This window comes from Pipistrellus hanaki, assembly GCF_964339955.1.
Source record: "Pipistrellus hanaki genome assembly, chromosome: 5".
Taxonomy (NCBI): domain Eukaryota; kingdom Metazoa; phylum Chordata; class Mammalia; order Chiroptera; family Vespertilionidae; genus Pipistrellus; species Pipistrellus hanaki.
In genome coordinates, this window is record NC_140507.1 from 81,225,971 (window position 1) to 81,238,808 (window position 12,838).

Genomic DNA, 12,838 nt, shown 5'->3' on the forward strand with positions numbered 1-12,838 from the left:
GGGGAGAGCGCCCGGGGAAACTGAGGCCCGGGTGGGCAGAAAGGAGGCCCCTTTCCTGAGGATCTCAGTCCCGAGGGCCGGCGGGGCCAGCCGGGGTCAGGCGCGCAGCAGGCCATGAGCTCAGAGCCGTGGGAACAAAGAGGCAGTGTTCCAGGCTGGCACAGTGCGAACGAGGACCCTGTGACCCCACACAGTGTCCTCGCAGTGCAGTGGGCCCGGCGGGCGGGGGGATTCCAAGCACTGATGTGTGAGGCCGGGGGGAGGGGCAGATACAGAGATGGAGACAGGGATGGAGAGAAACATAAAAAAGGTGGACGAGATGGTTGGAGAACCATCAGGCAAACACATGGACCCCCTCCTGACAATCCCAAGACACCCCCCACCCCACAAGGAGATGCCATCATGTGCCCCATTTCACAGATGGGGAAACTGAGCCCAGAGGTGCCCCAACCACTCGAAGCCTGGGCTGGATGTGAAGAAATGAAAGACAGAGCCCAACAGTGTAGCTGAACTTTGCCCCTTCAAGAGTAAAGCGCATGCCCAGGACTACCTCCTTCCGGGACTCAGCTTTCCCATCTGCACAATGGGTTGCAAGAAAGACAAAGAAGATGCTGTCCGAGAGAGAACCAGTATGGTTGCTTTGGGACCTTCCCTCCACACTGGCTTTGCTTTTGTCATATCTCTCTCCCATCCCCCAGCCCCAGAGCAGTCCCTGGGAGAACACTGAGAGAGAAAGGGAGGTAGAGTGGGGAGAGAGCAGGACAAAGGGGGCGAGAGGAAGGGGTGAGGCGGGCCAGGGCCTGGAGTCACGGATTGATGGGCTGGGCTTTCCCCCCAGGCACTGACTGGGGAGCCTGGTGGGTTTGTGGGCAGACCCCTAGCCGCCAGTGAGGTGACGTTCCTACCCTTATTGAGGTCACAGTGTAAGGTTTCCCCCGGGCTTCCCCACAGCCCACCTTCCAAGTCTGTGCACACACACCCCACCTCCCGTGGCCCGCCCGCTGCCTACGCCAGGAAGCCCCTCAGAACTTGTGTGGTTCCGCCCAGGTGCCCCACAAGCACTGCTGGGGTACACCCTCGGGGCTGCCCCACTTTCAGATGCCCGGCAAACCAGGGGGAGGGGAAGTCAGGAAGGACCGGGTTGCAGGCACCTCCCCCACTCCGGAAATCAGAGGAACCACAGAACTGCCCTTCCCCCTCGGCTTCCGTCTTCTTCCCGACAGAGTAACCTTCACGCTGAGGAGGGCTGAGCTTACGTACCTCCATGTGGTTAAGACACCTTCATGCTCCCCAAGGGGCATCTAAGGAGGATGGTGAAGGACGAGAAAGGATTTGCAAGGAGAAAAACCTATCCATTTATTTAACAAACGCATTAGTAGGCATCATTCACCAGTAAGAACATTTTTCATTCACTCAACCAGGATTTCCTGACGCCTGCAAAGGATCGTTTGAGGATGTTTTAAAGAACGCATAGAAGGCTACCAAGAAAAAAAATTCATTCAACAGTCACCGTCCCTGATGCCCCTATGGAGACATCTGAGTAGGGTTTTGATGGATGTGTAAAAGTTTGCAAAAAATATATTCTCTTAATAAGTGTTCCCTGATGTTTCTTAAAGAAAATTTGAAGTGGATGTTTTAAACGTGTTTTGTTGTGTTTTGTTTTGTTTCAGAGAGAGGGGAAGGGTGAGGGGGAGAGAGAGAGAAACATGGATGAGATAGAAACATTGATTGGCTGCCTCCTGCACACAGCTTACTGGGAATTGAGCCTGAAACCTGGGCATGTGCCCTGACTGGGAATAGAACCAGCAACCTCTCAGTACATGAGACAAAGAGCTGGAATGGGTTTTGAAGGATGCATAGGTGTTCACCATGGAAAAATTGCATTCAGTCAGTCAGTCAATAAGCGCTGCCTGCTGGACATTTTTTTCCTGCTGGACATTTGAAGGGGCCACTTTGGAAGGAGTTCTGTGAGGGAGTTACCCAGATAAAGTAGGGGAATTTGAGACCTCCCTGGTGGCTCCTCATCCAGCAGCTCACCATTTGTCCAGCCCAACCACCTCCAGGACAGGAAACATCTCTTTTCCCCAGATTCCAGACTAAGTCCCAGGGAAGACTCTGATTGGCTGAGCTTAAGACACATGTCCACTTTAAATTAATCACAGTGGATGAAGAGAATAAAGACTCTAGGTCACATGTTCACCCCAGCTTGGACTACAGGAGAGTTTTTTATTTTATTTAAAAAAATATATATGTTTTTATTGATTTCAGAGAGGAAGGGAGAGGGAGAGATAGAAACATCAATGTGAGAGAGAATCATTGATTGGCTGCCTCCTGCACACCCAGTGGAATCAAGCTTGCAACTGGGAATGTGTCCTTGACCGGAATCGAACCCGGGACCCTTCAGTCCACAGGCTGATGCTCTATCCACTGAACCAAACCGGCTAGGGCTTATTTTATTTTTAAAAAAATATTTTTAGCCCAAACCAGTTTGGCTCAGTGGATAGAGCGTCAGCCTGTGGACTGAAAGGTCCCAGGTTCGATTCCGGTCAAGGGCACGTACCTTGGTTGCAGGCACATTCCCAGTAGGGGACGTGCAGGAGGCAGATGATCAATGTTTCTAACTATCTCTCCCTTCCTCGCTGTAAAAAATCAATAAAATATATTTTAAAAATATTTTTATTGCCATGACTGATTTGGCTCAGTGGATAGAGCATCAGCCTGTGGACTGAATTCCAGTGAAGGGCATGTACCTTGGTTGCAGGCATATCTCCAATAGGGGATGTGCAGGAGGCAGCTGATCGATGTTTCTCTCTCATTGATGTTTCTAACTCTTTATCCCAGTCCCTTATTCTCTGTAAAAAAAAAAAAATCAATTAAAAATATATTTTTATTGATTTCAGAGAGAGAAAGGGAGAGGGAGAGATAGAAAGAAACATCAACGATGAGGGAGAATCATTGATTGGCTGCCTCTTGCACACCCCCTGCTGATGGTCTATCCCGAAACCTGGGCATGTGCCCTGCCTGACCAGGAATCTCCTGGTTCAAGGACAACGTTCAACCACTGAGCCACACCGCTGGACTACAGGAGAATTTTAAAGCAGAACTAGCCAGAAACGGAACAATTGGCCATTACAGGACATGAGCTTCCCATCACCTGTGATCTGCAAGCCACAACCTGAAGTCCAGTTAGCGTAGGGCTGCCAGATAAAACACAGGACGCCCAGTTACATTAGAATTTCAGATAAACAGCACACAACTTTTCAGCATAACAGTGCCCCATGTATTGCATGGGACATATACTGAAAACATTATTCATTGTTTATCTAAAATTAAATTTAAATGCTGGGCTGACTTAGTTTGCTGGGGCTGACATAAAGTTTCACAGATTGAGTGGCTGCAACGACAGAAATCTCTTCCTGGAGGCTAGAAGTTCAAAATCAAGGCGCCAGGAGATTTGGTTTCTTCCGGAGACTCTCTCCTGGGCTTGTGGATGGCTGACTTCTCTCTGTGCCTTCATAGTCATCGCTCTGGGCATGGCCGTATCCTAATTGCCTCTTCTTACGCTGACACCAGTCCTATTGGATTAGGATACAGCCACATGACCTCATGTTACTTTAACAAATTCTTTTTTTTTTTTTTTAATATATTTTATTGATTTTTTACAGAGAGGAAGGGAGAGGGATAGAGAGTTGGAAACATTGATGACAGGAAATCATTGATCAGTTGCCTCTTGCATACCCCTTACTGGGTATGTGCCCACAACCAAGGTACATGCCCTTGACCGGAATCGAACCCGGGACCTTTCAGCCCGCAGACCGACGCTCTACCACTGAGCCAAACCGGTTTCGGCTAACGAATTATTTAAAGGTGCTTTCTCCTTATACAAGTCACATTCTGAGGTCCTGGGGGTGAGGATTTCAGCATAAGAATTTTGAGGGAACACAGACTGCTTTGGAAAAACAGTCTGGTAGTTTTTGAAAAAGTTAAACATAGAGTTACCATCTGGCCCAGAACTCCACTCCTAGGTATATACCTAGAAGAATGGAAAGCCATGTCCCCCACAACTTGTCTGTGAATGTTCACAGCAGGTCTGGCTGCAAAGCCAAAGAGCGGAAACAACCCAAATGTCTAGTAACAGATGAATGGATAAACAAGAAGCAGTACGAGTATTACTCGGCCTTAGAAAGGAACCGAGTACTGGCATTTGCTACAACGAAGATGAATCTTGAAAACATTGTGTTAAGTGAAAGAAGCCAGACACAAAAGGTCACGTGTGGCATGATCCCATTTATATGAAATGTCCAGAGCAAGCAAACCCACAGAAACAGAAGGCACATTGGCGGTTGCCAGAGGCTGGGGGAGGAGGAATGGGAAGTGACTGCTCATGGGCACAGGGTTTCTTTTGGGGGTGACAAATACGTTCTGGAATTAAATAGCGGTGATAGTTGCAAAACCGTGAATTGCTAAAATCTCAAAACTGTACACTTTATTTTCATTTATTTTTTAAAATATATTTTATTGATTTTTTACAGAGAGGAAGAGGAAGGGAGAGGGATAGAGAGTTAGAAACATCGATGAGAAACATAGATCAGCTGCCTCCTGCACACCCCACACTGGGGGTGTGCCCGCAACCAAGGTACATGCCCCTAACCAGAATCGAACCTGGGACCTTTCAGTCCATAGGCCAACGCTTTATCCACTGAGCCAAATCAGCTACACTTTATTTTTTAAAATATATTTCAGAGAGGAAGTAGGAGGGAGAGAGATAGAAACATCAACGATGAGAGAGAATCATTGGTTGGCTACCTCCTGCATGCCCACACTGGGGATCAAGCCCACAACCGGGCAGGGGACTGACCAGGAATTGAACTGTGACCTCCTCCTCAGTGGATGTTCAACCACTGAGCCACACCTGCCAGGCAAAACTGTGATAATTTTATGGTATGTGAATTATATGTTAATTTAAACATGTGTATGAGAACATGTTTTGCCTGGGAGCCCTGTATTCTTATTTGCCCAATCCGCTCACCATAACGTGGTGAGTCCTACAGAGCCTCCCAGGCAATTGGTGGCTGACCTTCCGGAGGGTCCCCTTCAGCCTCAATACTCTCATGACCAGGTCCAGCAGAGGGGCAGCCGAGGAGCCTGCAGCTGCAGAGACCGTGGGAGCCCCAGTGAAACAGAGAACACGGATGCTGTCTTGGGGTTTTAGGCTTTTCCCAGCCTTAGGCTTCCTTCTGCGAAGCGGGGCTGAACAATTGTCGCCAGGTTCTTGTAGGAGGCGGTCTCACAAGGCACTTAGCCAGATATCCAGGTTGGCACTCTTCACAGGCAACCATCCTCAACAAAGGAGCGGGCAGCCCTGGCCAGTGTGGCTCATTGGATGGAGTGCCCTCCCCTGCGCGGAAGGGTCGCAAGTTTGATTCCCAGTCAGGGCACCTACCTGGGTTCAGGGTTCCATCCCAGATTCTATGCTTGCCTGAGGCAACCGATCCATGTTTCTCTTTCACATTGATGTTTCTCTTTCCCTCTCCCTTCCTCTCTCTCAAAAATAAGTTAAAGAAACAAAACATGTCTTTGGGTAAAGATTTTTTTAAAAAGAAAAGAATCTGGCAAAACTACAGTGGCTTCCTGTTCTTATAAATAACATTTTATTGGGACTAGGATCAGGATTAGGTGAGGCAAAAGAATCAGGATTTAGGACTACCTAAAGAGACCTTGCAGGGCAGTGCAAGGGCAGAGCTTGGTCCTGTCTTTATTTAAAATGGTGATATCTTGTAGATCATGCATTATTGTATTGTTTGATTTTTTAAAATAATGAGTTTGGGGAGAGCTTTACATTTTGCACGAAGGTGAGTGCCAGCCTTGTGGGGTGCCCTGGGCACACGAATTAACCTCTTGGGACCGCAGCTCCCTCATCTGCAAAATGGGGGTGTCAATGCTCCCTTCTTTCTAGAAGGATTCATTGAAAAATGTTTACTTCTGGGCCCAGGATGGGGCGGGGCCTGGGAGGGCTGGGCCGGCTCGCCCAATGGGGTGGGGCCTCCGAGGAGGGCTCCCCGGAGGGGCGGGGTCAGCGGCGTCAGCTGACCGGCTGGATCGGTGGGGGCCCCGCGCGCCGGGGCGGAGCGGAGGGCGTGTCCGCTGCAGAGACCAGCGAGCCATGGACGAGCCGAGCCTCCTGCGGCGCCGCGGGCTCCAGGTGAGGCCCTGCGCGGGCGGGGACCTGGCCTGGGGGCGGGGAAACTGAGGCAGGGGCGGGGCGCGCTCTGATCTCTCCCTTTGGCCCCGCTGGTGGGGAGGGGACACGTCTCCTTTGACATATGGAGAAACTGAGGCTGCAAGCGCTGGCCCGAGAGAGAGGGGCTGAGGGATGCGCCTTCCCCCACCAGCGGCTCCAATAATAACATGAGCAGCAGCAGCCCAGGAGCGCTCACCATATGGTCATCGTTGCGTTCATCCCATTAGAGCGACACACTAATATTCATTAATGGGAATTCAAACTTGCCACCTTGCTCCGGCCTCAGCTCAGCCCGAAGGCAAGCCGGGGAGGCTGGGGCCGTCCAGGTGCCCATTTGTCAGATGGGGAAACTGAGTCTGGGGAAGTCACCAAGCCGAGGTGGCCCAGCAGGGATCTGACTCCGAGTCCATAACCGGCTCTCAGACACCGGTGATCAGCTCTGTGCGAGGCGGGCTGCAGAAGGCGCCCCTGCTTCTGCGCACCTCCGTTTCCCTGGGAGCCTAAGAGCGCCCCGTTTTTGGCCGGGGCTGGTACCCAGGAGGTTGCACAGAGGCCTGGATTCGAACCCCGGTGGCAGCAACTTCTTGGAGCTTAATTCCCAGGCAGGGAACCGAGAGGATCTGCGCGTTTCCTGAGGGCTTAGACCGCGCTCTTTTGGAGCCACCAGGTTGCAGGTGGGGAGCCTGGAATTGGTCATGGACCCAGCACACATGTACTGAGTGCCTTCTGGGTGCCTTCTGGGTGCCCGGCTCTGCAGAGGCAGCGGGGCGCTCCCCTCCCGCCCCTCCTCCCGGACCCCAGCCGGGCGGGAGGGATGAAGGCCAGAGCTCAGGGGCGGGGGGCGCTCAGGCACCCCGGAACGGCGGCCGGCCAAGCGTTGCTGCTGGCCTTGGGGCAGAGGAGGCAGGATCTCTGGGGAAAGGAAAGAAGCTGAGGGCAGCGAGAACTAGGAAGGGTGGAGGGTGGCGGGCACCGAGGCTGGCAAAGAAGGGGGAAGGCGGACTGGAACCCAGGCTGCTGCGGGACAGGATCCCCAGGACTGCGAACCCCTGAAGGTGCTGAGGAGCGGTGCGTTGGGGGCGGGGGGGGCGGGTGGAATTGGGAGCCAGCGGGCATTGCTGCGGGGCAGGACCCCCCCAGGGCGTGGTGGGGTGGGGAGCAGAAGGGTAGGCGGAGGCCAGAGCCCGAAGAGGCGGAGGTGGGGGGCAGGACTGGGGAGCAGCGGGGTGTTGTGAGGGGACAGGCTCCGCCTGAAGCCCCAGTTAGGCTCGAGCCCCGCCCGCGGCCTCTTAAAATAGAGAAACAGCCTTCTGGTAGGCGAGTGGGGGTGCTGCGAACGTCAGGAAGTGGGGGCCTGTTCCACTGGAAGGAAGCACCCGTCCCGGGTGTTCAAAAGGGGAAATGGAGGCTCAGAGAAGTGTAGCCGCTGTTGTTCAGGGGTCACATCAAGGAGGGGGCAGATCGGGATGTAAATCCCGGCGGGTCCTGCCTCCCCTCCACACCAGCCCCACCCTGGCCACGGGCCACCGGTTTGGGGGCCACCAGCTGGTGTTGGCTGTGGGTCAGGGGAGGAGTGGACCTTCCTGGTTTGGTCAAGTTCAGACTTCTGGGTGGCATTTATAGGAGCCAGTTACCACGAGCCGTTATTACGACCATGACTATTTTCCCATCATCTCCCACTTGGCAAACGACAAAATTTTAAAACACCAGATCCCCAAACACAGTATCCAGGGGCAGTAGAGCCTGGGTCTGGATTTTGTCTCTGCTCCAGCGGGAAGGTCCATCCTGCTTCTTCGTGGCCCAGTCCCACTTCCTCTCTCCCCGGAAGCCGGTGCTTCTCCAAGGTGGTCCCTGAGAACGTCTCTCCCCTCGGCTCCAGCTGAGAGCTTCCGGTGGGGCTTGGTGCCCACCGTGCTGTCACACCTCCACCCTTCTGGTTCCCACTAGCCTGCTGGCCCAGCCGGACAATGCCCCCCCCCCCCAGCCCCTTCTCTCCCTCTGGGTCCCCTCAGTGCCTCCTGTGGGACACCTTGTCCTGCTCTGTCTCCTCCAGACTGGGGATTCCTCAGCGTGGAGCTGAGACTTCTGGAGGGAGGCAGCATGGCCAAGCCCAGCCAAGCACAGAAGATGCTGTAAATATTGTTTTAAAAAATATATCTTTATTGATTTCAGAGAGGAAGGGAGATGGAGAGAGTTAGAAACATCCGTTTGGTCGGATGCCCTTGACTGGGGATTGAGCCCGAAATCCGAGCATGTGCCCTTGACCAGAATGGAACCTGGGACTCCGAAGGCTGGCACTCTATCCACTGAACCAAGCCAGCTAGGGCTGTAAATATAATGTTTAAAAGGCAGCTCCAGGGAATCATGGTCCCCTTCCTACTCCCCTCTAGGCAGGAGCCACTCCACTCTGGGGGAACAGCCAGTAGAGAGGGCCTGAGGCCCTAGCCGGTTTGGCTCAGTGGATAGAGCCTCAGCCTGCAGACTAAAGGGTCCAGGGTTCTATTCCAGTCAAGAGCACATGCCTGGGTTTCAGGCTCAGTCCCCAGGAGGGGGCGTGCAGGAGGCAGCCGATCAATGATTCTCTCTCACCATTGATGCTTCTGTCTAACTCTCCCTCCCCTTTCCTCTCTGAGGTCATATATAAAATGCCTGATGCCCTAACTAGTTGGCTTGGTGGATAGAGTGTCGGCCTGTGGACTCAAGGACCTCAGGTTCAATTCTGGTCAAGGGCATGTACCTTGGTTTTGGGCACATCTCCAGTAGGGAGTGTGCAGGAGGCAGCTGATCAATGTTTCTATCTCTCTCCCTTCCTCTTTGTAAAAAATCAATAAAATATATATTTTTTTAAATAAAAAGAGGGGCCTGAGGGTCAAAGCAGATGATGCAGGGAGCCAGGGTTGTTGTTTTTTTGTGTGTGTGAGTTTTTTCTTTTTTGGGGGGCGGGGGGGGGTGCCTGGAGAGTTCTGTTAGGCCCAGCCTTTGGGAGGGGGAAGTGAAGGGATAGAGGGCTGCTCATCTTCCCCTCTCCTCTCTGCCACTTCACATCCTTTTGTGTTTGGGAAGCACATTAAGAAATGGTGGTTACTATTAACCTCACAGAATTGTCTTGACTCCGATTCATAGAAGCCACCCCTGAGCTTGCTCCCTCATTCCTCTCAGGACCCTATGTAACTGGGTCGTTTTCCAAATGAGGAAACGAAGGCGCCGAGGGGTGATTTGCTTGGGGGGTCACACAGCCCAGACGGGGGGGGGCAGCTGGACTGGGAACCAGGGCTGTCGGGGGCTTTGGAAGGAAATGGCTGGGATAGAGAAGGATGCAGCGGGTACCCCTGGTTCAGATCCCAGCTCCTCCCTGTTTCCCGTTAGCAGGAGTGGGGCGGACCGAGAGGGGAGCTGGCCTAAGATCCCATTACAGTTGGATGGGGCAGAAGGAGACCCTAAGTGGTAGCGGTGGTGGTTCTGGGTCTATAACCTCTTGCCCTGAATGGTAGTGAGCTCTCTGTCCCCAGAGGTATTTAAGCAGCCGGACCTCAGGGGGCAGGTCAGCCTCCTCCCACCTTGAATGGCTCGGTTTTCTGAGCTGGAGGTAGCTGGGCGACAGGTAACACCCCCAGGAACCCTCCTCTTCCCCTGCGGGGGGGCGGGGGAGAACCCTGCCAACTCCTCCCCGGGGCTGCCCGAGCCTGGCAGCCTCCGGGCCCTCCAATTGGCTGCGGGGGGCTAATGACGTCACTGGTTGCCACAGCGAGCGCTCTGCCCCGGACGTGGGCAGCCCCCAGCCCACCTTAGGCAAAAATAGCAACGTGTCCTGGACTCCACCGCCCCGGCGTGTTCCGTGTGGCGGGGAGGGGGCGGGCGGAGGAGGTGTCCAGAGACCTGGATTCTCTGCTTTCTCAGCCAAGAGGCGTGGGCGGCTGGCTTCCCTCCGCGCCTCAGTTTCTCTGCCTGTAAAAAAAAAACAAAAAAATATACAACAAAAAAACGGACCCTGCTCTTGATGCGTAGTAGGCACCTCGGTAAAAGTAAAATTTACTAGTTATTCTGATAGTCTGTGGGGTCTCTTGCTGAGTGCAACAACACACAACAGTGATAAAAATAATAATAATAATGGCTGGGTTTACCCGGAACCCTCCTGATGTTATCTCCAAATTGCAGAAGAGAGAACTTCAGCCCGGAGTACAAGCCACTTGTTCTACCGTAGGTCCCACAGCCAGGAGAGAACAGATAACCCCAGGTCTCAGGGTCCCCAGACTCTAAACTTGTGCCACATGGTCTTTTGGGAATTTAAAAACCCTCTAGGGTGAGCCACAGTGGAGGGTGGACTGAGGGACGGGACAGGGGGAGATTACAATGGACCCCAAGAACAGGGCTTTTTTGCCCTGCGTGTGTGAGGCACCCAGGGTTAGGCAGGTCAGCTTGCTGAGCTCTAAAAGGGTCTTGAATAGCGAGTCATTGGTCAGGGCCCTGCTTCCCACCAGGGCCCAGGACCCAAACCTGAGGAGGCTCTGCAGAGGGTGGAGGGGGAACGGCTTTCAGATCTGAGAGGGGCGGGGTGAGGCTGACTCAGGAACCTCTCTCTCCTCAGTAGATTGTTAGTATCCAGCCACTGTTGACATATGTCTTTTAAAATGTAACTAATTTATCTTAAATAATGGAGTTATTTATCATACCCATAGGGTGTGAGCTGGGCAAGGAGGTAGATAGGGAGTCCAGAGGAGCTTTGAGGAGGAAGGGATGACTGAGCTGAGACCTGGGCTGCCATTAAGCGGCACCAGAGTGGAGAGTGATCCTGGCGGAGGGCACAGCGGGCGCAAAGCTTCTGAGGCGGAGCGGAGCCCAGGATGAGGGGAAAGCAGAAAGAAGGCATAGGCTGGGTTAGGGTGAGCATGGGGCCACTGGGGTGTGAGGTGGGGGAGGGCCAGGGCGGGGAAGGGCTTGTCTCTGGGAATGACCCATCTTCATCTTCTTTCAGAAGGAACTGAGCCTGCCTCGCCGCGGACGGGGGTGAGTTTCCCGGGGTCGGTTGGCTGGGTGGGGGCCCTGTGGTGCCTGCCGGGCACAGAGATCTCAGCTGCAGCCTCCAAATTGTGAATTTATTTATTTAATCATTACAACCACGCTGCTCACCTTGATCCCACTCCTGGTGTTTGCAAAGCAATTCACAAGTGCCTCACGGGGCCTCCCCACAGGCCGGGAGGCCCAGGCTGGTTTGCAAATGAGGAAATGGGGGTGTAAGTTGCATCACTGGCTCAAAGACACCCAGCTTCTGAAGGCAGGCAGGCTTCTCTGGCATCCAGAGTCCAGATTCTCAGAGAATCACAATCCAATGTCCTGGGGGCAGCTTACTTGCCTCCTGTGATCGGGAGCTCTTTCGGGGAACATGGGTAAGAAAATTGTATCCCTCGGGGTCACAGAAGTGTTCCTGTAGGCTGGCGTTTCTGGATCCCCAAAAAGTTCAAAGAACATGTTGTTCAGCACCGTTGCTAGTTAACAGATGGAGAAACCAATGCCCTGGAGAGGAGGGGTTTACCTTGTGCTGATGGTCTGGAGGTTGTATTCAGCCATGTTGGGAGTACAGATTGCTTGCCCACCAGGGAAGTCATTCACTTAACAAACTTTTTTTTTTAATATATTTTATTGATTTTCCACAGAGAGGAAGGAAGAGGGATAGAGAGCTAGAAACGTTGATGAGAGAGAAATATCGACCAGCTGCCTCCTGCACACCCCCCACTGGAGATGTGCCCGCAACCCAGGTACATGCCCTTGCCCAGAATCAAACCTGGGACCCTTCAGTCCGCAGACCGATGCTCTATCCACTGAGCCAAACCGGTTTCGGCAAACTTTTTTTTTTTGAGCCCCTCCTGTGTGCCAGGCCCTGTGCCAGGCACAAGGGGCACGGGGACTGGCCATTGCTGGACCCTGCCTGCTCCACTCTCACTCTCTTGGGGACAGGGGTGGCGAAGTGATGTTATGAAGGGGAGAAATGGAACAGAGACAGACCTTGAAGGAAGTAACAGTTGAGCCTAAATCTGGAACCAGAGGAAGAGGCCAGGGAAAGAGTCTAAGGGGAACAGCACTTCAGGCAGAGGGAACGGCATGGACGAAGGTCCTGAGGTGTGCACCCGTGTGGCTTGGGAAGAACAGCATGGAGACAGGGGTAGCTGAGTGAGCACAGGGGAGGGGGAGGGGGAAAGTGAGAGATGGGACAGAGGCCGGAGACCGGGACACAGGCTTCATCAGAGGAGCAGAAAGCCTGCTTCCAGAGGAAGAAAAGCACATGTGCAGGGCTGAACATGCCTTTGTAAGGTGACCAGACATCCTGCTTTTGGCAGGACAGTCCTGATTTTTAACAATTGAAATTGTTAAAATTTTTACAATTAAAGTTGTGAAAATCGGGGCTGTCCCGCCAAAAGCAGGATGTCTGGTCACCTTACTTCTGAGGGGAGGAAAGGGAAGGGACCGAGACGGGGCTTAGGGCACTTGGCACACGCTGATGGTGGTTTCATATAAGGCACAGGATTAGGGACTTAGGAATGGGGGCTTAGGGTATTTGGCAGGTGCTGATTGGTGGTTCAATGTACAGCCCATATAAGGTGC

At 53.2% G+C, this 12,838-nt stretch overlaps 1 protein-coding gene across 5 annotated transcripts in view; it reads left to right on the forward strand.

Annotated features, from left to right (window-relative positions):
• The first annotated feature begins 6,110 nt into the window (after positions 1-6,110).
• Positions 6,111-12,838, forward strand: part of MAST3 (microtubule associated serine/threonine kinase 3) — a 36,562-nt gene continuing 29,834 nt past the window's right edge. For 3 of the 5 annotated variants that reach the window (XM_084885831.1, XM_084885832.1, XM_084885833.1), the window contains exons 1-2: positions 6,113-6,202; positions 11,214-11,245. In XM_084885831.1, coding sequence (XP_084741957.1) covers positions 6,164-6,202; positions 11,214-11,245 — 71 coding nt within the window. In that variant the 5' untranslated portion in view covers positions 6,113-6,163. Of the gene's footprint in view, positions 6,203-11,213; positions 11,246-12,838 lie in introns of all 5 variants that reach the window. The other 2 variants (XM_084885837.1, XM_084885838.1) reach the window with 1 other exon arrangement.